Consider the following 25,820-nt stretch of genomic DNA (forward strand, 5'->3'; position numbering starts at 1 on the left):
TTTTCAGCACATATGAGATTGATGCGAGGATCAATTTTCGAAAGACAGACGCGCATTTCCTTGTCGATCATCTGAAGTCTCTCGCGTTTCTTAGACTTCATTTCCGTAAGTGTTCCGTTATCTGTTTTTCCAACATAAAATATATTTTTAAACATTATCTTTTTAATCAACGAAAAGTTCAAAAACACTAGCAATTTTAAATATTTAACAAAAGTTTTCGCGGCGCCCCTAGAAAATTCCACGGCGCGGCGCACCAGTTGCCCGACAATGCCCTATATAAGTCAATGAAATTAAATTTATTACCAGCAAAAACTGATCATTAGCTAAGAAACCGGTTAAACTGAAAACCTGCAGCCACTGTGCCCCTCTAGGATCAGAGTTGGGCAGCCCTGCTGTAGGATGTGGGAGTAAAATGACTACAAGTACTGCCAATTCATCAATGTCATCAAGCTTGTGATTTGATATAGTGCCTTTCACAATGAAAAGTATCTCACGATGCTGTTTAGGTGACGTTCCACTTATTTCTGTCGTTACTATCTACAATGTGAATGTGTACAACTCAAGTGACTCCCTTAGGATCACACAACAATGATTAAGCTTGTGATTTGATTTAGTGCCTTTCATAACAGACTCCATCGCCAGATGCTTCATTAGTAGCAAGAATGTGAAAGCTGGCGGGTAATGACAGCCATAAAAATTGCAGGGACTGAACCAGCACCTGCACCATTCCTAATGAACGCCATCCCAAGGTTTCCTAATAGGTGCTTCACAATTCGTTCTCTGTTTCTACAATATGAGTAATGGCAGATTAAGTGAACTGCTTGTGTACAGACACATGAGTCAGTGGAGGGAACTGAACCGATATCAGCTCATCAGTAATTACGGAGGACTCTAAAGGCATGTCTGTACTCCAACACTAAACAGCTGCAGACGCGGTCGTAGACAGAGGATGTTCTCCCTATTTTGCACTGATGCAAAGTTGTTCAAAGCGCACTCACTGACCTTTTCTTCAGAAGCGTCCATGTTGGCGAAATGCACACGACCATACAGACACTAAAAACTGGGAGGCACACGGAGATGGAAGCGCACGTCCATGCGACATGACTGCTGAGAAATTTGACGTCACGCTGACCAGCATGGCTATGCAGATGTGCAAAGTGTAAACAGGCCTCTAGGCTGAGAAATCATTGCACAAACTGTTTGCTCTGTAGAAGGCTGCTGTTCCAGTTAGACGGGGGAATGTAGAAGTGCATAAAAGAAATTCATGGTCTCCATTTTGTTGAAAGTGTTAGGCGTGTGTCCTATAATCATACACTTACAGTAGGTGTTTGCTGGTCTTGTGCAGTATGGTAATGAAAATCGTGTTATATAATAAAGATGAATATTTTTTAGGATTTCCCAAGTCTGATGTCCGTATTGGGGCAGCACGGTGGTGCAGTGGTAGCGCTGCTGCCTCGCAGTAACGAGACGTGGGTTCGCTTCCTGTGTCCTCCCTGTGTGGAGTTTGCATGTTCTCCCTTTGTCTGCGTGGGTTTCCTCCCAAAGTCCAAAGACATGCAGGTTAGGTGCATTGCCGGTCCTAAATTGTCCCTAGTGTGTGTGTGTGTGTGTGTGTGTGTGCACCCTGCGGTGAGCTGGTGCCCTGCTTGGGGTTTGTTTCCACTGTGAACGCTGGCCCGGACACACACAGACGGACAACATAGTTTCACCCACACACACTTTTTATTTACAAAGTCTATTTACAAAGATCACGTGCACCACAAACCCCAGTGCCTTTTGCACCGATTCCCCAAAGTCCAGGCCTCACTCTTCCAGTGCCTCTCTCTCTTTGACCGCCTCCCGTCCTCTCTCCAGCTCTGTCCTCTTCCACCCGACATCCACTGCTGACTGGAGGGAGACGGCCCCTTAAATGGGAACCCGGAAGGGCTCCAGCTGCTTCCGGCAATCAGTCCTGGCCACACCCCAGTGTGGCGGAAGTGCCGGCTGCGCACCCGGAAGCCGTCCGGGTGTCCCCTGTCGTCTTCCCCCCAGCACTTCCTGGTGTGGCGGAAGTGCTGGGCTCCAGGGCTGTTCAGGCACGGGTCCCTACAGGGCTAGGCTTCCAAGCCCTCTACCCGAGGCCTCCAGCATAACCAGGATGGACGCCCCCTCTCGGTCTGAAGGAGGCACAAGCCCTCCTCTGGTCCTCCCGGGCGTCCCAGCCGGGCTCCAGCCCCGGCCGGGGACCACACGGGATATACCGGCATCGGGGTGGCCACGGGTCCCTACAGGGCTGGGCTTCCAAGCCCTTTACCCGAGGCCCCCAACATAACCAGGATGGACGCCCCCTCGCGGTCTGGAGGAGGCACAAGCCCTCCTCTGGTCCTCCTGGGAGCCCGGCCGGGGACCACACCTGCCTTGTGCCCTGTGTTGGCTGGGACTGGCTCCAGCAGACCCCTGTGACCCTGTAGTTAGGATATAGCAGGTTGGATAATGGATGGATGGATGTCAGTATTGCAAAGCAGGTACTCAGTTACTCAGATAAGGCTTTGATTTAGCAGACATTCTGACACTTCTTTCGGTTTATCTCTCTGTCCAGATATATGTGTGTGTGTGTGTGTGTGTGTGTGTGTTACATCACCAATGATGATATTTGTTCAGGGTTTCCCAAGAATATTGTGTCTGGTTAATTGGTTTTTTATTCTATTTAATGCTTTGTATATCCTGTGTTTATGCATTCTAAGTGCTGATATTATTTGTATCCAATGTTATACAGTAATTATTATTATCATTAAGGGTATTTCCATACATTTGTCACACCATGCAGAAGTGACAACGCTTTTTCTATATGGTTCCCCCATTTCAAGGCACCATAATATTTGGACAGAGCAATGACAGGTCTAGTAAAGCTGTTATATTTAGGACTTTGTCGCATATCCCTTGTATACAATGAGTGCTTGAAGCCTGCGATTCACAGACATCACCAGTTGCTGAGGATCTTCTCAGGTGATGTTCAGGCAAGCCTCTTCAGCCCCTGCTTGTTTCTGGGGCTTGTCCACCTTAAGTTTGTTCTTCAGTATATGGAAGGCCTACTCAGTTGGATTGAAATTAGGTGACTGGCTTGGCCATTTAGCTTTGATAAACTCCTGTGTTGCCTCAGCAGTCAGTATGTTTGGATCATTATCTTGTTGGAGTATGAAGTGCCATCCAGTGAGTTTGAATGCATTTGCTGGAACTTGAGAAAATCAGATGTTTCTTTACATCTCAGAATTCATTGTGCTGCTGCTGTCAGCAGTTCCATCATCACTGAAAAGAAGTGTGACAGAGCCTCTGGCAGCCAATAATGCCCAAGACTTAACAGATGAGGTGGTCTGATTTGGATCTCTGGCAGTTCCTTTTCATTGTCATACTGTTGCTCTTTTCATCACTCTGATCAGGTTCATCTTTGTGTCGCCTGCCCATAAGACCTTTTCCCAGAATGTAGGCTATTTTGACTCTTTTTTTCTCAAACTGTAATCTGGCCATCCTGTTTTGGTGGCTTACATCGTGCAGTGTGGCCTCCACTGTGTTTCTGCTCATGAAGACTTCTGCTGATAGTCGTCTCAGACACACACACACATCGGCACCCTGAAGACAGTTTTTGAACTGTCAGAAAGGTGTTTAGGGGCTTTTTCTTTTCCATAGTAAGAAATCTTCTGTCATCAGCAGTGGAAGTCTTACTTGGCCTAGCAGTCCCTTTGAGATTACTGACCCCACCAGTGTGTTCTTCTTCATGATATTCCAGATAGTTGATTTCGGTCATCCTAAGGTTTTAATGATGTCTCCAATTGTGTTATTTTTGGTTTTCAGCCTCATAATGGCTTCTTTTACTTTCATTGGCAGACTCCAAAGGGTAGACGCAAACTGAGGTAACTTATTAAGCCATGAAACACACCTGAGAGATCACACACACCTGTGACACCAATTCTGACAAACATTATGGTGCCCTGAGATGGGGGGATAATGTAGAAAAGTGTGCCATGTCTACTTTAATTACAAGGTCTGAATTGTTTGATTAATAGTATATGAATTTCCCCTTGAGATGAATAAAGTATCTATCTATCTATCTATCTATCTATCTATCTATCTATCTATCTATCTATCTATCTATCTATCTATCTATCATATAGTGCCTTTCATGTCTATCTATCTATCTATCTATCTATCTATCTATCTATCTATCTATCTATCTATCTATCTATCTATCTATTCTAAACTGTGGAGCAGAGAGGTAAATAAAGGAAAAATATGTCTTTGTCCCAAACGTTATGGAGGGCACTGTATATACCCTGCTGTTCTTCCTGAGACTCAGTGAAGCCCCTTGAGCATGGGACAGGCACTATATAAATAAAATGTAGTATTATTATTATTTTCATTCTCGCTTATGGCTACAGTCCTGAGAGTGTGACAAAAAAGAATGAGGTTTTAGTTCTAACTGGCCAAAATGAATTTCCTATTCAAAACTGATGGGCTCATACTCCATGATAGGATGAGGGGCCGCTCAGTACATTGTAGAAGACATTTTCTTTTATATAGCACTTTACATAGAGAAGGGGGAGCAACGTCAAAAACCTCCAATGTGCAGCGTCAACATGGATGATGCGATGGCAGCCATTTTATGCCAGTATGCTCACCATGTATTAGTTATTAGGCGATGAAGGGGTGAGAGAAACAATTAGCCAATTAGAGGCAGGGGGGGTTAGGGTTTGGGGGTTGAGTAGGATGCATGACCAGGCCGTGATGGGCAGTTAGCCAGGACATCGGGAAAATCCTACTCTATGTTCTTGACACACAACATTGAAGTAATGTGTGCTGCCTCGCTGGACTGAGAAGTACCCAGGTAATATGGTTTGGGCATCTAGTTAAGGTGCCCTGTAAGTGCAGTGGAAGACTTAGAAAATGCTGGAGGGTTTCTGTCTCTTTGCTTGTCTGGGAGGGTCCAGGAGTTTCTTATTAACATCTGTAGAGAAAAGCCAAGCAAAATGACACCTTTTATTGGCTAACTAAAAAGATTACAATATGCAAGCTTTCGAGGCAACTCAGGCCCCTTCTTCAGGCAAGATGTAATGCCTTATTAACATCTGGAAACAGTTTCTACAGATTAGGGGGATGTGTGTGTGTGTGTGTGTGTGTGTGTTGGGTTAATGACCCTCACCTCATGAGGTGAATGATTCACTTGGTATCTAAGAGAGTTGATGCAGCTGAGACACAAAGGAAAAGTGATGATCCAGATGCCATGGACAACTATGACTCAGAAGAGCGATACTAGTGAGGTTAGAAAATGAGGTGAGAAGGTCGTCTTACCATTATCTTAGCCTGTAAACCGTGGCATGCTGTCTGTACTTTTCTTCTGCTATTTTTAGTCTGCCAGCTTCTACACCTTCAGATATTTAAGGTAGCCTTACCAGGGGGTTATAATATAAAATGTAATAGAGATTTATTTTTGGGTTGTCTTTATTTTTAAAAAGTACAATCCCTAAACCTCTCCCAACTATGTACTGTGCTGGCAGCTTGCATGGAGATGAGTTTACCTTACGTTTCCTGGCACGCCTGACCTGCAGTTTATGATAAGTTTGTTTTACTGCGTCTATGTCATTGCATACCTGGCAGGTGACTCATCGGAGACAATGGGGGTGGGGGCTGCAGGGGGATTAGCTAATACTGGACGGGTGTGAATTTCTTTCCATTTTAACTGATCTGAGAGAGAAGTTGTATAATCAGTATCTACAGAGTAGGGGAGTTGGGTGGTCCCAACACAAGTCTGGAACTGGCGGGTGCCAGTAAAGCTTCTGGTTTATTCTCAGAAACTATTATTTATTATATATTGGTGTCCCATCGAGAGTAGTTTGCGGAGTTTATTAAGACTTTGAGGTTATGGGTTCTAAATCCCACTACTGACACTGTGTGACCCCGAGAAAGTCACTTCACCTGCCCGTGCACCAATTAGAAAACCAAAAGAAGTGTAATCAATTATTTCTCAAATGTTGTAAGTCTGTTAGATAAAGGTGTCAACTAAATAAAATAAGTATTAACAGTAATCTGAGTGGACCAAAATACATATAGAAAATGTAGGGAGAGTTTTTGTCATGAAAATGAAGCACCTTTAAACTGAACTGAACTCTCCGGAGCAGCTTCAGTTTTAAAGACCGGTCTCCGTGGGGTGGGTGGGATTTAGGGTTGGGTTTCTCTTGAACAATTGTGCTTTGTCTTTGTGTGCTTTGAGGTAATGCTTGCATGGATTGGATGCACCTGCGGCCTTTAATCTACAGTAGAAAGAGAAGCAGAAAACTGAAACAAAACCATTGCATGCAAGCTTTTGTTTTGAAATGACAGTGAGCACAACATCAGATGGTTTCTGATTTTAACTTGGAATTTCCCATTAAGTCAAAATGTTTTTCACCTTTTTTTTTTATTTAATATTTTATGATAAACACTAACTCAAAAAAACTATAAATGGATGGGTACCCAGTCAAGTTAGCCTTTGTGTGATTTCAATTTTCAACCACATACAGTACAGCTCCTTGATCAATAGGCCCCAAGCTTTGTGTGCATGCCCTCTAGATATTTTTTTGTTCTTTATTTCACCTTATACAACTTCTTGTATTAGGAATTTGTTAGTTTTCACATACCCCTTGGGGTCAGAGCTAAGGGTCAACCATTGTACAGAGCTCTTGGAGCAATTACAGGTTAAGGGTCTTGTTCAAGGGCCCAGCAGAGTAGGATCTCTTTTGGCAGTGACGGGGATTCGAACCGGCAGCCTTCTGGATACCAGCACAGATCCTTAGCCTCAGAGCCACCACTCTGCCCTATATTGTGCTGATGCCTGGCATTTGCCCCGTTAAAGCCTGCCCGTCAAGTTGATTTCACTCACGAATGTTACTTTAGAGCATGTGCACTGTTAAGAGACTAATCAAAATGCAAAGTAAACATGTGCCTGTGTACATGTGGGCACCAGCATCTTGCTGCATACCAGACATTAATGACAAAGACTGCCAAGTTGGCTTATTATTTTTGAATCTGAACCCTTGTGTACTTGTATTTATATACAGTTGATACTGATATGTGTACTGTAGATGGAAATGATCCTTTGTTAAAAAACATTAATATATTTATTTCAGACATTCATGCAACTATTGTTTGAATGTAAATATGGGCATGTGTAGAGATGGTAGAGATGGAGACATCACATAGAATGAATAGTTAAGCCCCTTCATGAACGAGCAACCGCATAACCCTAGCAGGCTTAAGAAATGTCCTCACTGTTATGGCCCAGAGAGAGCACCTCCAAAACAACAAACATACCTATTTAGACATCAAGACATGTTGTGAGGTTCGCTTCCCGGGTCCTCCCTGCGTGGAGTTTGCATGTTCTCCCCGTGTCTGCGTGGGTTTCCTCCGGGCACTCCGGTTTCCTCCCACAATCCAAAGACATGTGGGTGTTTTTGTGTGTGTCCTGCGGTGGGTTGGCACCCTGCCCAGGATTGGTTCCTGCCTTGTGCCCTATGTTGGCTGGGATTGGCTCCAGCAGACCCCCGTGACCCTATGTTCGGATTCAGCGGGTTAGAAAATGGATGGATGGAGACCCACTTTGCCTTGTGCACATATCACTATCACGCTTACAGTCCTTCGCTCATCTGATGCATGGCTGACTCTTTATAATCTGCTTTTCAGCACGTGGTTTCTCGTGGTTTCCAACTCCTGGCTCCTCCCCGACTTCTCTGCAGCTCCCTTTCACTCCACTGCTTATCCTCAATCTGCCTAACAGTGGGGTCCTTCTTAGGAAGTTTCTCATCATTGATTCAAATTACCTGTTGTTTACAACGTTATATAGCAAGTCATCTCTTATATTCACTCTGCTCCCAACTCCCTGGACTGAGGGCTAGAGGCACACTTAAGGACTGCCCAGGAGTTCTTCTGGCATTGCACTACCATCTCTGAGAAGTATAGGTCTGCTATATGCCCAGAAAATTACTGAGGAGGAATAATAGGAGCTCTTTTCTGCCCAAAATAACCCCAGTTATCCTTCCAGCAGGTCATTACCATGCTCACAGTCCTTTGTCCACCCGATGCATGACTGACTCCTTATAATCTTCTTTCCAGCACATGGCTTCTCATTGATCCTGAATCATGGCACTTCCTCGACCACTCTGCAGCCCAAATTCAGGTCTCTTAACTCCCTCCAGGTGCATACCTCCTAATGGAGACTCTCATTACTGCCTTGAATTGACTGCCATTCATAGTGTACCTATTTAAATTTCACTGCAGGGCTGTCTGACCCCATGAGAAGCACCTTTCAAATGCTCAAATAAATGAAAGGACCACTTTTTAATCTGAGTATGGCATCAAGTCAACGAAACTTGTGGGCTATTGATCTGGTCAGTTAAGTAGCAGAGGGGGTTGTTAATCAGTTTCAACTGCTTTGGTGTTAATGAGGGGCTCTAGAGGTGCAACAATGAGACAACCCCCAAAACAGGAATGGTTTACCAGGTGGTGGGAGGCCACTGACATTTTTCTCTCCTCATCTGTTTTGTCACTTGTTTTGCATTACGTTCAGTGTCACTACTGGTAGCATGAGACCATAACTGGACCCTACAGAGCTGGCACAGGTAGTCCAACTTCTCCAGGATGGTAGGCACATCAATACTGGCATTGCCAGAAGGTCTGCTGTGTCTCCCAGCACAGTCTCAAGGGCATGGAGGAGATTCCAGGAGACAGGCAGTTACTCTAGGAAAGCTGGACAGGGCCCCTCGTAGAAGGTCCTTGACCCATCAGCAGGACCCACCAGTATCTGCTCCTTTGGGCAACGAGGAACAGGATGAGCACTGCCAGAACCTACAAAATGACCTCCAGCAGGCAGGCCACTGGTGTGAATGTCTCTCACCGATCAATCAGAAACAGACTTCATGAGGGTGCCCTGAGGGGCCCGACATTCTCTAGTGAGCCCTGTGCTTACTGCCCACCCGGCCCTGTGGAGCTCGATTGCCATTTGCCATAGAATACCAGACTTGGCAGGTCCACCAATGGCGCCCTGTGCTTTACACAGATGAGAGCAGGTTCACCCTGAGCACATGTGACAGACTTGAAAGGGTCTGGAGAAACCATGGAGAACGTTATGCTGCGTGTAACATCATTCAGCATGACTGGTTTGGTGGTGGGTCAGTGATGGTCTGGGGAGGCATATCCGTGGAGGGGCACACAAACCTCTACAGGCTAGACAACGGCACCTTGACTGCCATTAGGTACTGGGATGAAATCCTTGGACCCATTGTCAGACCCTATGATGGTGCAGTGGCTCCTGGGTTCCTCCTGATGCATGACAATTCCTGGCCTCATGTGGTGAGAGTATGAAGGCAGTTCCTGGAGGATGAAGGAATTGATACCATTGACTGGCCCCCACGCTCTGCTCGCCTGACCTAAATCCAATAGAACAACTCTGGGACATTATGTTTCGGTCCATCCAACACTGCCAGGTTGCACCTCAGACTGTCCAGGATCTTAGTGATGCCCTGGTCCAGATCTGGGAGGAGATCCCCCAGGACACTATCCGTCATCTCAATAGGAGCATAAAACCCCCATCCCCGATGTTGTCAGGCATGCACACAAGCACGTGGGGGACATGCAAACTACTGAGTAAGATTTGAAGTTGCTGCAATGGAATTTCAGAAAAATGGACTGGCCTGCCTAAAGCATCATTTTTTCACTTTGATTTTCGGGGTGTCTTTGAATTCAGCCCTCTGTAGGTTGATGTGATAGATAAATAGACAGACAAACAGACAGACATGCTATTAACCCTAATGGGAATTGCAGAGTTACAGCAGCAGACCAAAAAGGAATAAATATGCATCTAGCAAAAATGATCATAATCTTAAGTGTGCTTACAAAGCACAAAAAATATAACAAGAATTATCTATAAGTAAATGAACAAAGTGTACGTATTTACAAAGTGTAAAGTGATTAGAATTGTTCATACTTATTGTACAATTCCACAGCACACAATGTCAGTCATTGGAACAGTATGTTGCGTGTAACATCATTTTCTGTTAAGATGTATGATACACTGACTCAGTACCATTCAGCAAACAGAGAACAAGACCATCTTGGCCAAGCGGTGACTCATTAGAGAGCCTGATAGCTGAGGGTTGAAACAACCTCACATGGTGCACCTTGGAGTAATGCAGTTGTCTCATTCTGTTACTAAATGTGCTCCTCTGCTTAGCCAAAACTTCATACAGGGGTGAGTGTCATTCTCCAGGATAGCAAGCAGCTTCCTGAGTGACCTCTTATTCTAATACTTGTACCAGTCAGTTCTACTTGACTCCCAAGATTGGATTATTGGCATCACCTGCTCTAATGTCATTTCCCCAACACACTATCGCATAGAAAAATTACCACTGGCCAATACAGAATGATTAGAAAGCATGTAAGAGTGACTTGCATAAACTACAAAACTCAAACTTCTCAGGAAATAGAGGTTACTCTGACCCTTTTTGTATACAGATTATGTGTTGGTACTCCACTCAAGCCTGCCATTCAGATTCACCCCTAGCTACTCCTTACCACCTCCATTGAGAACCAGAGGCGAAATGAGCTCAACCCATCTGAAGCCCTTGATTGTCTCCTTTCTCTTATTGAGCTGCAGGTGATTCATTCTGCACCATTCAACAAGATCCTTCACTAGTGTCCTGTATTCATTTTCCTGCCTGCCACTGACAGTCAACTATGTCTGCATCATTAAAAAAAGTTCTGCAGATGACATGACTCAGAATTGTATCTAAAGTCTGAGGTGTACAGGATAAACAGGAAGGGAGCAAGCACTGTTCCCTGTGGGAGCCCTTGTGCTACTCACGACCATGCCTTACACACAGTACTTAAGCCGCACAACCTGTGATCTGTCTACTAGTTAAGTAGCCCATTATCTAGGACACGGTGGTAAGATCAACCCTCTTTGAAACTCACTGAGTTTCTCTGTATGGTATTGAATGTACCAGAGGAATCAAAAAGCCATGTCCTCACCCTGCTGCCCTGTTATTCCCAGCAGGGACTAGACTCTATTGAGTGGATAGAGGACAGCATCACCTGCCATTATGTGGTCCTGTTAGGCAAGCTACAGAGTGCTGTTCTGACAAGAGGTTGCATTATTGTGCTGCACTCTTTATGAATTCCCTGTTCGATTGGTATGCATCTTAATAAAATTTTTTTTAATAAAAAATGTATTTTTATAAAGCACATTCCAATGTACCTCTTACATCAAATGTACCTGGCCATCAAAACTTTGAAGTGAAACTTTTAACCTGATAACTACCTTGAAGTCTCCAAATCTGAACGTCTGGGCTTTTTCCACTCAATTCCTGTATTATTAACTGACACCCAACTACCATGTCCTGCAATAAAGAGGAAATGCTTATACGCTTGGAAAAAAACGTGTAAATACTATTTATCTCCCCGCCTCCTCTTCGTTGTGCTACTCCCACGAGACCACGCCCATTCTCCCCAAGCCCGAGAAGCAAACAGGTGTTTGGAATGGGCGTGGACGATCCATTGAGACCGCCCCTCTTCTTAGTGTACAGGTTGTCCGGACCAAGTTTTGTGATAGCAGTTGAAATAAAAAGCGCGTTAGCGACCGGTTGTCCAAGTTGAAGCTTATAAAGGTGCGGATGCTGTAATTTTACCAGTCAATTTATGCCAAGTGCACTTTGCCGTTTCGGGGGTGGTTTTATACACTTCAAAAGAGCGACCGACGAACAAACACGCCAGCACTTTCAACTTTCTCTTCACGAACAGGTAACAGGAGAACCGAACCGCGGAGAGCGGGTAATGGGGTCGCGCGCCATGAGGAGGGCTACGCATCCGGCAAGCCGTGGTGTTTTCGAGCGGGACAGGTGACAGGCCGGAAGTGCGCCGCCGCGGTCGAAGCCGGGCTCTTGAGAGCTGTGCTGGGACGTGCTTGTCGGGCGCTGGGCGATCCTGCGATGAGGGAAAGAGGACTTTGGCAGGAGACGAAGACGCGCAGCTGTTTTTATCTACTTTTTTTTTTTTAATAATTACTCGTATAAATTGTCCTCCGTAGCATTGCGGGTGTAAGGGCTGTAAGAACGCGCCGGCCTTATCTATCATGTAAGCTGATCGGTAGGATACGTTTACGCCAAACTTGTCACAGCATTTTCAGAGAGGAAAGAATTTGAGTGTTGAAAATTTTGCGACACTCCCGCCGTGGTTCCTCAACTTGCCATTCATCATCCCACCCAGCCGTGTTTTAACACGAAGGAGTCCGCTTTTTGCTATAAATTAAACAAGTCTTTTGCACTTTACTTCATGTGAATGTGTAGGTATGTGACTAATATTTTAATCCTTGTGCTGGGCATTCCTGACATAAGGGTCCTTGTTAGTAAAATGAGACGTTAGGGTAACCTAAGATAAGTTAGTTTTTTTGTATAGTTCTTTTCCCCCTGCTTTTATTTGTCCTTTATTTGAAATTTGTATATTTTGCCATAGCAGTAATGTGGACGAAACACTTTGTTTAAAGTATGCACTGTTCTGTTAAATATAGGAGATTAGACTGCGATGAAAGATCCGGCAACGCTTTGCTCTTGCATTTTGACAGATAAAACCCGACGCAAGCAAAGGTTTGGTACAGTAAATCATAAGACGTCAAGGAAATGACATATTAAAAGAGAGAGGGCAATTTTGAAATGTGTTCTTTTTTAATTTCTACGTTATCAAGAGATTTGCAGTGTATTGATTGATTTTTGTAAATTACCTTGGATAAGGGTGTCTGCCAAACAAAACTATAGAACAATGGGCAAAAGGTCTGACTTGATTTCATCATTGTCACAGTGGAAATTTGCCATTTCACAGCTCTCGGAGATCGGGTTCAAATTCCAGTCCAGCCCCCCACCTCTAGTTTAACTGTTTATTCTACATTTTTTAGGAGGTCCTCTATATTTCCTCCCACATCTCAAAGTCACAAATAGGTTAATGTGACCTGGCTGCTTGAGTGTGGAAACGTGTGTGAGAGAGAGAGACTTGCCCTGTCCAGGGTTCATTTTAGTCTTGGCACCTGAAGGTTACAATCGTGGGCCAAAGCTTCCAGCAATCTGAAAATTCGATGAGGCAATTTCAAACAAACCACCTCCATAGTGAAGTAAAATCTCAAGATGCTTTACCAGTTAAGAAGTTTTACAATTGTTGAAATGCATGTCGTTTAATTTGGATCGCAGGCAGTTTAAGTGACATAAGCAAGAGTCATATATTAGGTCAGAGACTAGGACTGAACAGTCTTGGTATTGAAATAGAGTTCAACTTAATCAGTAGAGGGTACTGCCAGGATGGATACAAACTTTGTTTGTATAGAGCTTTCAATGGCATATCATTGTAAGTTGCTTTACAAATACAATAGTGTTAAACCAGTACAGTTCTAAGCATATAAAATATTTAATAAATTTTACAGGTGGGGATATGCAATTTTGAAAGACACCATGTCAAGAACATTGTACAGTGGAAGCAAGCATATCTAATTGTTAAGGAGTGTTTTTGGTCTGTGGCTCTTTTGATCCCCGTGACCCTGTAGTTAGGATATAGCAGGTTGTTTAATGGATGGATGGATGATAATAGTTTTGTTATGGTAGGCTTTATAGCTTTTCACTTGCGGAAATCAACTTTTGTAACCTGGCCTGTTACACTTGTTCAGAACAGTCCGTAAATTGATGTTACTTGATTATGCTGACCTCAGTTGTAAGTTGCTTTGGCATCTGCTCAGCAAATAAATGTAAATGTAATGCGAGAACCAATCAAACACTAAGAAACATGGTGGGGTTTGTTAAATTGTTATGGCGTTAGAATGGTGATATATTGAGGATCTGGTCTTTAGCTTTGATATAGACAGTGAGTTTCATAGACTGGGATCCAGAGATTCGGTTGTGAGGCTTTTGTAAAGAAAAAAAACATAAACTGACATTAAACATCCATATTGTTTTAAGAGGTTTAACCTGGGGCCTAGACTGTTTGTCAGTGGTGCTATTAAAAGCTTTGAAGTTAATAATTCAGTATCACAAAGTTTGAAGTCTGACCAATACACAGCATTTGTTTCTCAAAAGTTTTATAAAATATTTGCAATAGAAAATATGGCAAAACTAATTTCTGAATAAAGAGTGGATGCATAAACATGTTCACAATGGCTGTAACAAAATGGGCCCCCTTTATAGTAATGTAATCCGCACCCTGTGTATTGTTCTGGATTGATCCTGAGCACTTTTAAATCCTTGCAAAAACATCTTCCTGCTCATCCATACCACTATTGCAAAGATGGCTGTGATGAACATGAAAGGTGAAGTAAAAAGTTGGGACAACAAGTCCATTGCCCTATGTGTACTTTCCTGTCAGTGGCAGTTTACTGAGATTTTTTTTTTTTATTTATTTTTTTATTTTGCTGCTAGCTCTGCTGTACTTGAGCCTGACGTCATTTAGGAGGGTCTTAATGATCATTTGAGTCAGTTTCTGGTGGTATTCTAGCAATTTGTTTTACATCTTGGTGCTGCTTTTATGGTGAGCATGGAGGAATGGGATCATTTTCTCAACAGTTATGCATTTCACCTATATTTTTCTTAACATCCTTATTGTAAATCTCGTATGTTATTTGTATGTATAAAGTACTTTTTCTGTTGTGGCAGTAACTAATGAATATTTCCTGGTGCTGCAGTTAAACATGAATAAAATTATTAACTCCTTTATTAAAATGAGTTCGACCCTTTTCATATTTTCCTTTGGGCTTTCTAAGGATTCATCTTGATTTATTTTTCTTTCTTTCCTATGGTATGAAAGAGCTGTCTTTGATTTATTCTCCTGCTGAGTCGTTCATCTCATTTGTATGTGTAGCAAAATAGACAGATTGAATTATTTCTACAAACTAAGTTGCAAATTGGACTAACCATTGTAAAAGGCACAATATAGCGCCCGACCCGGCACAGACTTTCGCAGATGCACGTTTAAAACAAATAGGCTTTTATTTTTTCTCTTCAGCCATGGAGCCCGTCTTCCTTGTGTCCCACAGGCCAAACAAGGTCCCATAAGCACAAAACACAGACTTTAAACAACCCTTTCTGGCACCACCACTCCTCCCTGGCAACCTCTTCCTCCCGATTCTGGCCCCTCAGTGGTGGAGGCTGGCTCGTTTTACACCTCACCCGGAAGTGTTCCAGGTTCTTGACCACCTGGTCCTAATTGCACCTCCAGGAGGGGCTAAAGATTCGTCCAGTCAGGCTCTTGAGTCGTGGCAGCGTCCCCTAGCGGCCACCCCCTCTCCCAACCAGGCTGTAGAGGACTCCATGTCCCATGGAGCCACGTGGGAGAGTTGGAATTGAACATTGGCCAGGGAGGCTGCCACCTAGCGTCCCGGGGGAGGTATTGAGCTGTCCATGATGGCTCCCCCGGAACATATGCAGCAGGGGCATCCCGACCGGGCATGGGACCCGGCTGTCCGTCACACCGTGTTCTAGTACACGATGAATTGGCCATGCATCAGCTGTGAGTAAATAAACAAGACAATGCAGCAAGGTTAGTATGCAATCACTATATGTTGAGTAGGTAGGTGATGAGTTTTGATTCTGGGAAGCAGCACTTGCTATTTATTTATTACTGTATATTACAGATTTTTGATTTAGGGGTTTACTAGTGTATGAATGCAGGAATGCTTTTGTTAGGAGCAAGGATATAGTGAATGTGGATGCCTTCTAACATGTTATCTAAAGCAGGTTTTTTGCGTACTTGGATCAACTCAGTTCTGTACGCATGTACAAATACAGTTTTAAAATATGTTAAATGTGTGTCTATATATAGGGTGTGTGTGAATATGAAGTATAAAAAGTAACATCCAGTAAAATGCATCAGGCTGTTTGTTCAGGCATGAATATACAGTAATTACCTCATTGGTCCAGTGTCCTGGGCTTAAATCTTATTCTAACTAGTGTCTGTTTGAAGTGTACACATTCTCCTCATTTCTCCTTGGGCTTTTCTCTGAGTACATTTCATTAGAACAGTTTTAAGAACAGCCTGTTCAGCCCAACAAAGCTCACCAATCCTGTTTACCTAGTTTCTTCAAAATTACATTGAATAGTCCCTAAAGACATAATTTCTAATACACTACTAATTTATCCTGTGTATCTATGGTTTCTGTAAGTGAAGTATATCTTTGTAATGTTTATGGTACTAGGGTGTTGTACCGTGTTAGCCATTATGAATGTAGAGAAAAGCATTCCTTGTAGTAGCGGTACATTTCGGTGTCTTGTATGTCTGTAGTACTAGGGTGTTGTACCGTGTTATGCAAAAGATATCCTTAAGTTTCCATCTGTGATTGTGAACTCATTTTAATAGCCAGTATCCACTTTACTAATTCTCTTCATAATTTTAAAACTTCAAACACTGCACTTTCTCTATATGTGATCATTCCAATATTCCTCAACACAAGCTGGTTAGGTTCATTTTGATTTGAACTTGGCCCTGCATGAGTGTGCGTGTAAATGTTTGTAATTTTGGCCGCCAGGATGGCTTAGCTCCCACTTAATGGCTGTTTTCTGCCTTTCATCCAGCATAGCGCCATAACAGGCACCATCCGACTCTAACTATTGTTATATAAAAAAAAAAAAAAATCCATCCATTTTCTAACCCGCTGAATCCGAATACAGGGTCACGGGGGTCCGCTGGAGCCAATCCCAGCCAACACAGGGCAAAAGGCAGGAACCAATCCTGGGCAAGGTGCCAACCTACCGCAGGACACATAAAAAACGGAATAAACATATCTGTTTAATCCAGTTCATGATTAAGACCCCTAATATTGTTGATATAAGCAAATTCTAACATTTATTTTGCTAAGGGTGATAGTTGGGGTGGATCTACAGTAAACTTTAGAACACACAGGAAAGAGCTACCTCATCAGAATTTATAGTCTGTATAAAATGTCTTTTATCCTTTACCCTTTGAGCTTGCTATTCTGTAACTACCATGCTTTTGCAGACTGTTTTACCAGCTCTTGCTGTCAGTCTGTTTCAGTCTCCTTTCAGTTTTTGGAGATGTCATCCTGCGTATCAGAGTTCTGTAGGGCAATGATGAAAAAAATCTGACAAATCTGTATAAATCCAAATTGGACTGATTTATCAACATGGTGAATCTTGGGAGTTCATAGATGTGTTCAGTGATGTGGTGCCTGTTAAATCGGTAAGGCAGAGATATGGCCACAGATGTCGCATAAGCAGCTGATGTTGTAATGTTTTTTTTTTTTTTTTTAGCCTCAATGAGATTGAGCACCTTCCACAAGTTTACTGTGAAATGCAAGTCAACAACTATGCAGGTGAATGACATAGCTTGTCCAATGAAGCTGGGCTGTCAGTCAGAAGGAGATATAGGCAGAGTTTTCTTCTGCCAAAGATTGTGGGTAATTCGCTGGTGGGCCTGCATGTAGAACTGGTGGATTTTTTTGTGATGTGGCAGGGTTATTTCTTGATTCAAAAACACAGAGCAGAATAAGTGGTATAAATGACTTTGTAGACCACGATCTTTGTATTTAGGTATATGCCTTGTTAGTAGTTCTGAAAACCTTTCCAATGATAAGATGCATGCTATTCTCCACATTTATGTTCGCAGTCATGGAGGAGAAAGCTCTGCCACGTTAGCTGACTTCTAGATTTGCAAGCCCAGGTTTGCCCACAAGGGAGTGTGAGGTTGGCAAATCGGTTCTGACATACTAAAGAGAATAGTTGGAAAATAAGGGGATAGTGCATTCAAGATGCAGACTAGAAATTTCTTAAAGTGGTTGTGGGAATCTGAAAATGAGTCTTGTATTTTAAGATGAGTTCCTAACCACTTTTAAACAATTTCTAGGATGAGGATTACACCGGTTGACAATTGGCTAAGCAATTTGGCTTCATTATCTCAACAATCACCTCTTGTGTAGAAAATGTCTTATATTCTAGCTCATTTTTACTTGTTTTGACATATCCTACTGTTTTGGTTATCAAATATTTGAATAATATTGCATTGCACTTTTCTTGCTGCTTTGAGTTGTATGCTTTTCAAGGAACCCTGTCATGGCATACTCTGTTTAAATATATTGCATATAACAGATTGATAATGTACAGTACTTGCCTCCGCTTCAGTAGTAAAGCAAACCTGAGACATTTAGGAGAAATCAAACTTTTTAATATTCAAATGCTGAGAGATCTAACAGTTGTTTAGATATTTCTTGTATCTCAGGTTTTAGAAAGTGGCTGCAGGGAAAACATGTCTGCAGAACATAATGTCAAAAGTGCTAAGAGAAGACAGGCCAAGGAATCAGGGTGCAAGATTAAGATAGATAACAGGTAGATGTTTACTTTAGATTTGGTCCTGAATAGGAAGTAGCATAATAAACAAAAACCTTTCCACTTTACTATTTGGCTTATTCAAAGCCTGTCGAGTTATTCATTTTTTCACTGTTCTGTTCACATATATGATTTGAGTAGTGGTTTTCCTTTTTGTTTCACACTTCCAAACAAACGGGTGAACTAAATAAGGTGCAGTCTGGGAGCATAAACCTCTTAACATGTGCCAGGAGTTAACAAATGAAGACAAAATGTACATTCTGGAATATAAGTGGTGTAACTTTGTGTGTTGGCACTGTGATCTCAAGTGTAGTGGAAACTGCTTTACAGAAAATTAAACTACAAAGATGATGGGGTATTTTGATACATGCTTATTGCAGCTTATCTCTGTATTATTAAAACATTTTTTTCTTTGAGCATTAGTTTTTTTCACGTGCTTGTTTTTCCTGATCTTTGCAACTCTGAGGTCTTGCTGTTGTTGCCTCGTCTATGGTCAGTTTTGCCAACTCCTCTGTAAGTAACTCGTCTTCTGAATAGTGTCTTCTATACTTTTTAATTTGTGTGTTAATGTGCTGCACTCTACCAGCATTTTTATCTCTCCTATATCCTGAAGTATGTTTGGCTGCTCTTGCCTACTTTTCTTACTTACATCATCCCACATTTTACTGGATCTCTATCTTGGAAGCATCAACTTGTCCTTCCTGTGGAGACATGTTGCACTAATGCATACTATCACCTTTGGATCCTGTTGGAGAGGGGCCAGGTATTCATGTTAAGTAATATGTTTTCCTTGTCCACCTGGTACTTTTGTCTGTTTCACTATTTCATTGACTAACTATTGAATTTCCATTGTGCTGAGGTACATCTGTGATGAATTGCTGGCTCTTAAATGCTTTGTCTAAAGGAAATTGAAAACTGCCCTACAACTTTTGGCATGTTGCAGTATCTAAGGTATATTGACAGGATCAGGACATCTCTGTATTTGGGATGGTCTTTAGCATAGTTTGATCATAAAGCACTCCCTCCTGCTCAGGATGATGAACATGACCATAGATGTATTGAACCTTTTAAAATACTGGGGTAAAATCTTAATATTGATCTTTGCACAGCAAACTTTCCAGATACCCGTTTTCTTAATACTTAATTGGGTTCATGATTTATAAATGACCTGCTGCTTGAATCACCGCCTTGTTTTTTTTTTTTACATTAGGACTCTCTCTAGTAAATATTCCTCTCTGAATTCATCATAGTGTGTAATTTTTGTATGCTTAAGTGAAACATGGCAGAAACCTTGACTACAATTTTGTGTCTTTGAAACAATGCCATCTGGTGATGTCTTCTTTTTTTTTTTTTGTGCAGATTGTGGCTCGTGTCACAGCAGGGTCTTGCTGTAATTGTCAAATCTGATCTGAGCATGTGTTGAATACCTATCAATTGTAGTTTGAATATTAAGCCTTGAAACTGATCCTTGATCAAAATCGACATGGGTGAATTTACACACTTAGTTTTAAGTGATGTTTCCCACACGGTATTTTTAATTTTTGTTTGTAATGATTTCAGTATTTTCATGGATGTTTCTACTTGCAGTCTCATTACTAAATTTCTATAATACTACATTTCTATACCAATTAACTTTTCATTTCATTCTTGAGATTATGTATCATACCTGGTCTTGCATATCTGTCTTGTTTGTTGACAATGCAATGCTTTTTACAGTCTTCTTTTTTTTTTTTTTTCTTGCTTAACTGCATGTGTTTACATTTTCTAAAGAAACCTAAGTATCTGTCCCTCCAACCTTGCAGCTTCCATTTCTTATTTACTACTTTTATTCTACACTGCATTTTCATTAACCGATCTTGTTGAGAACAAATTTGCTCTATGATCTGTGAAAGCAGCTGGCCGATACCAGGCTTGGAAGACCACAGTGAAAAACTGGTCTCTTGCTGTGATCCCCAGCCCAGTGGAAACTGATAATAAATTTGTTTTCTAAACAAATGTTAAAAGTCCCATCTTTCTATATTCTTTTCACCTTTACATTCCAAAGAATCCTGAGTGTGTTGGGGTATCCAACTTAACTAGTTAAATTTAGTCTTGGGGTACAGCACATTTGTGAAACTACTACTTTGTATAATTCAAGTTGGGTGACTCTGGGCAAATAGGATCTAATAGAATGAAAGACCTTAATTCTATATTCACATCACAAGCAACTCGGGAACCCCTGAAGGCATACCTTAAGTTTTTTTTTTTCTTCATTTTTTTTTTTTTTTTTTTGGCCTTTTGAATATTCAACAGCAAATTCACTAAGCACTCTAGAACAATCTCAATATAATATGTATATTCAGATTTCTCATTAATACACTTTTTAAAAAGTGGAAATCTATAGTCTTTCACATTAAGTTATGGAACTTCATAATTGCCACCTCTGGGTCTTAAGCTAAATATAGTTTTAATAAGACCCCAATCACCGTTTTATATCCAGAGTTTTCACAACTATGAAAAGACTGCATTCTGTTGGTGCAGCATAGTTAATTTTTTTCCAGCTCTGGCATAATACATTTTGTGAAAACAGGTTATCCACTTTTGTTCCGGCTATTAAAAACCTATTACACAGACTTTGGAAAACTGGCAAGCCTGAAGAATTTATGCAGAATGTGCTTCATAAACATGTTTGAGAGTTTAAAATTAACTCTGTTCAATTGGTTTCCCCTTCACTTTCTGGTATGCTAGAAAAAGCTGCTTGAGGACCTATTACTGTGTGAAACTTTAAACTAAAGGTCAGTTGTAAGTGGAAGGTAAACATTCACATTGTGTGGCATAGCATGTCAGGTGATCACGTTCATGTGCATGCACACACACACACAGCTAATTGTGTCATGACATGGACTGACCCTCTACTTTCTTTCAATCTGGGTAGCTGCTTAGACTCTCCACAGAGAGAGAATTTGTAAATATCTTAAGTAATTGGTGTTTGTTCTGAAATCAACATATTAAGAGAGGGACTGTTCTTTATTATAGTCCCTTTCCTCCCTAACATTAGCCTTGTTTGAAGTCTATTGAAAGCAATAACATTCCATACACACAACTCAAGTTTTACTAGAAAAAAGGGGGGGGAGGGGGGCGTTTCGAAACAAATCAACCCCCCACCACTGTGGGAGATGTAATGTTAAACCATGATGGAGCATATGACTGTTGGTTTACTTAGCCACAGTCAGATTTGTCCATATAAGTTTGTGTTTCAGGTGAGCAAAATTTCTTCTGATTCTGTGAAGAAACATTAAGAAGAGCTCCTGACTTAAGCAAGCAGTTCACAAAGGCATCACTCGGACTACTATGACACTGAAAGGGCTTGAGCAGATTAATGATGATGGAGAAAAATTGATAACCACTATTCAGAATGAATTTTCATTCTTACTGTTCTGAGCCCCATCTAACATCCATATAGAAAGCACATAAGATGTCAAAACTGTTTTATCGAATGTATGAATTATTTTCTTGAACACTTTTGCTATTATAAAAAAAAAAAAAAAAGTATCCCGTCATTCTGTTGTATCCAAACACCCCTAGATCACACTGTGAACGTGGCCCGGTCACAGACAGGTAGACATGTGCTTTTTCCACCACCACATGTTTATTTACAAAAGTCTTATGTGCACACAAACCCCCCAAAGTCCTGGCTACACAACACCTTTCTTCGGGCCGCCTCTACTCTCTCTTCTCTTGCCTTGTCCTGCCTCCACCCAACTCCAGCCTTGAATGAAGGGAGGCGGCCGCTTTTATTAGCACCCGGATGTACTCCAGGTGAATGGTGGCAATCACCCACCGACATGCCCCTGTGTGGCGGAAGTGCCGGCTGTACTCCTGGAACCTCTCCGGGTGTCCCTTCTTCTCTTCCCCAGCACTTCCTGGTGTGGTGGAAGTGCTGAGGTCCAGGGCTCCAAATGCATCGGGGTGACCACGGGCCCCTACAGGGTTGGGCTTCCAAGTTCTCTACTCGTGGCCCCCAAAGCAACCAGGTTGGTGGCCCCCACGTGATCCAGGGCGGGCATAGACCCTCTTTCGGTCCTTCAGGGTGTCCCGGCCGGGTCGTCGACCCTGGCATCCCTGACAACGCTTAAAATTTGGATTTCATCATGGGGGGGGACCAAATGCACTTTTCTGTATGCATTTTGAACATTTTAAGTTTCTTTGTTTTGTTGTAATTTTATTTGGATATCAATCATGGTTTGATTTCTCAAACCTGCTTTTCCAGGGTAGCAATGACCTACTGCAAATCTTACCCTCCTTTGCAAATGTCCCTGATCTTAGTCCTGAATGGAGTACCATTTTAAATCACAAAGCACAGCTGGACAAGGGTAAAGATGTTTAGCAAACTCTGGAGCTGTGTGCCAGGAACACTATTTACACCATATATAATAAGTTAACCATATTGAATCTGACTAATGTGTAAGTTTTTATTTAAACTTCAAATTTATTGCACCTTATAACTCATCATGTCACAAAGACGCAGCACAATTGTCTATGTGCTTATCTAGTAATTTTCCAAAAAAAATTTATTTATATATATGTATATGTGTATATATGTATATATGTATGTGTGTGTATATACACACAATTTTTTTTTTTGGACAGACAGATTTTTTTCTAATTTTGGTTCTGTACATTACCACAATGAATTTTAAATGAAACAACTCAGATGCAGTTGAAGTGCAGACTTTCAGCTTTAATTCAGTGGGGGAAACTAAGGAGTGGCTTCCTTCTGGCCAATCTACCATGCAGGCCTGATTGGTGGATTGCTGCAGAGATGGTTGTCCTTCTGGAAGGTTCTCCTCTCTCCACAGAGGACCTCTGGAGCTCTGACAGAGTGACCATCGGGTTCTTGGTCACCTCCCTGACTAAGGCCCTTCTTCCCCCGATCGCTCAGTTTAGATGGCCGACCTGCTCTAGGAAGAGTCCTGGTGGTTTCGAACTTCTTCCACTTAGGGATGATGGAGGCCACTGTGCTCATTGGGACCTTTAAAAGCAGCAGAAATTTTTCTGTAACCTTCCCCAGATTTGTGCCTCGAGACAATCCTGCCTTGGAGATCTACAGACAATTCCTTTGACTTCATGCTTGGTTTGTGCTCTGACATGAACTGTCAACTGTGGGACCTTCTATAGACAGGTGTGTGCCTTTCAAATCATGTCACATCAACTGAATTGACCACAGGTGGACTCCAATGAAGCTGCAGAAACATCTCAAGAATGATCAGGGTGAACCGGATGGACCTGAGCTCAATTTTGAGCTTCATGGCAAAGGCTGTGAATACTTATGTACATGTGCTTTTTCAATTTTTTTATTTTTTAATAAATTTGCAAAAACCAAGTGAACTTTTTTTCTCGTTGTCATTATGAGGTGCTGTGTGTAGAATTCTGAGGAAAAAAATGAATTTAATCCATTTTGGAATAAGGCTGTAAAATAACAAAATATGGAAAAAGTGATGCGCCGTGAATACTTGCCGGATGCACTGTATATGTTTCAGCATTGCTTCCAAATGGCTGGAGCGATTTTTCATGAAACTTGGTACACATGTTTCTAATTGGTCAACTGAAAATATTTCTGGATGGGGTGGGGGGTGATTTTGTGGTCTTGTATGCATGTTATCATCCAGTTGACACTCGGAACGACCACCAGAGGGGGAACTGGAGGTGACTGCCAGCATTCTTTATGTTTGAGCACCACCACGCCGCTGTTGCTTTTGAAATTAAATATTGTTAGCTGGTTCCGAGCGTCAACTAAATGATAACATGCATACAAGACTATAAGACAAGTACATTAGTGAGTCTTCATTGTTTAATTAAGTTTTTTGTGTTTTTTTTTGTTTTTTCTTTTAATTCTATTTTTCTCAAACAATTAAAAAAAAAAACTTTTCTACACAGCATTGACTGAGAGCAAAATTAAAGTTTATTTAAGCCAGTTCTTGAATAAGGGAGCAAAATCTTTAGAGAGATCTAAAAAGCAAATACATTTTTGTAGATTTGTTACATCTCTTAAAGCAATTCACATTTTTATACATATGGGTGTGCTAACTTGGTCAATTTTAAATGTAGCATGTTATTGGCAAAAATGTCTATTTATATAGCTGGGCATTTCTTCAAAGCTTTCTAAAGACCGGGGTGTGCTAGTGGTAGTTGCTTTGCCATTAATCAGCAACCACGCCTAGAGCTTTACTGAACTACAACAGAGATTTTTAAATGAGTGTTCTAGCTTCTCACGCCTCTCTCTCTCTCTCTCTCTCTCTCTCTCTCTCTCTCTATTACCTTTACCTCCTACCATTTTTTTTTTTTAAACTTTCCAATATAACCTAAACACAATGGTTTGAAACCATTTAATGCCATTTATACCAGAATAGCCATACTTAAAAATTCTTTCATTAAATGTAGATGCAAGCTACCTTGTTTTTATTTTATTTCAGGCTTGATTCAAGTATGGCAGCATCTCCCTTTAGTCGGAGGCAGTGGGCCTCTCAGTCTCTTCGCATCACCGCAAAGGAGCTTTCCCTCGTCAGCAGTCGGGGCAAAGCAACAGCCATTGCAGAACGCTTCTCCAAGTGAGTATAATATGTTCTTGTAGTTTGTTAGTCTGGGTATGAGTATAATTCTGTTGGGAAGTGCTTTGGGTTCAGTGAAGACTTTCTTTATTTGTTTTGTGTGACACTCTTTTATTGGGCATATAACTCTGTATTCATTGGGAGTAACCCATTTTATTTCTTCTGAAGAGTTTGTTTGGGGGTCACTCTGAATAAGTGGGTTAAGAAAATGGATAGATGCGTGAATGGAAGTCCAATTGAAATCTTTTGTTTAAAAAGATTGTTATCCATTTATCCTCTTTCTGTCATTTAACAGTCTGCTCATTCTTTAGTTAGTACTGTTACTGGAATTAATTTCCATCAAAATAACAAAACTTGATTTAGTGTTAAAGCAAGATCATTATGTACAAAAATGATTATGTCAGCAAAAAGCAGATGCAATAGTCCAACAAAATGCAAACCTTATTCACCTTGCTTTCCTTGATCATATAGAAAAATTTATATTCTATATAAAATATTTTTTGGATGGCATAGTACACAGTCCACTGTTGTGGTTAGCATGACAAGGTTATTCAGAAAAGACATGGTTGGTTCAGATTTCAGCAGTATTATTGAGTCACAGGGAAGACCATTGCCTCATTTCTCTTTTTGGCAAGTATATCACTTTTGAATGAATGTGTGAGAAAGGTGTTGCCTTTTGCCCGAGTTATCGGTAAACTTTAAATCTGTTTAACTCTCTGATTTATGACACTGTACTGTGCTGGGGTGTTAGCTACAGACTCCTGCAGCTAACTTTAATTTTGTCTCTTAGAGGTAACCGATCCATTTATCATTATTCATTTTTTGGCTGGGAGTACTTTGCTGTGCATTTTGTCATTGCTTTAAACTC

The 25,820-nt window shown here is 41.5% G+C and overlaps 1 protein-coding gene across 5 annotated transcripts in view; it reads left to right on the top strand.

Moving 5' to 3' along the window:
* The window catches only part of LOC120524906 (LIM domain and actin-binding protein 1-like), a 138,215-nt gene that overhangs the window by 70,556 nt on the left and 41,839 nt on the right, over window positions 1-25,820 (top strand). For 2 of the 5 annotated variants that reach the window (XM_039746755.1, XM_039746758.1), the window contains exon 2: window positions 24,818-24,952. In XM_039746755.1, the coding sequence (XP_039602689.1) occupies window positions 24,831-24,952 (122 nt within the window). In that variant the 5' untranslated portion in view covers window positions 24,818-24,830. Of the gene's footprint in view, window positions 1-11,568; window positions 11,800-24,817; window positions 24,953-25,820 lie in introns of those variants that run through there. The other 3 variants (XM_039746756.1, XM_039746754.1, XM_039746760.1) reach the window with 3 other exon arrangements.

Source organism: Polypterus senegalus, chromosome 3, assembly GCF_016835505.1.
Source record: "Polypterus senegalus isolate Bchr_013 chromosome 3, ASM1683550v1, whole genome shotgun sequence".
In the NCBI taxonomy this organism is placed as follows: Eukaryota; Metazoa; Chordata; class Cladistia; order Polypteriformes; family Polypteridae; genus Polypterus; species Polypterus senegalus.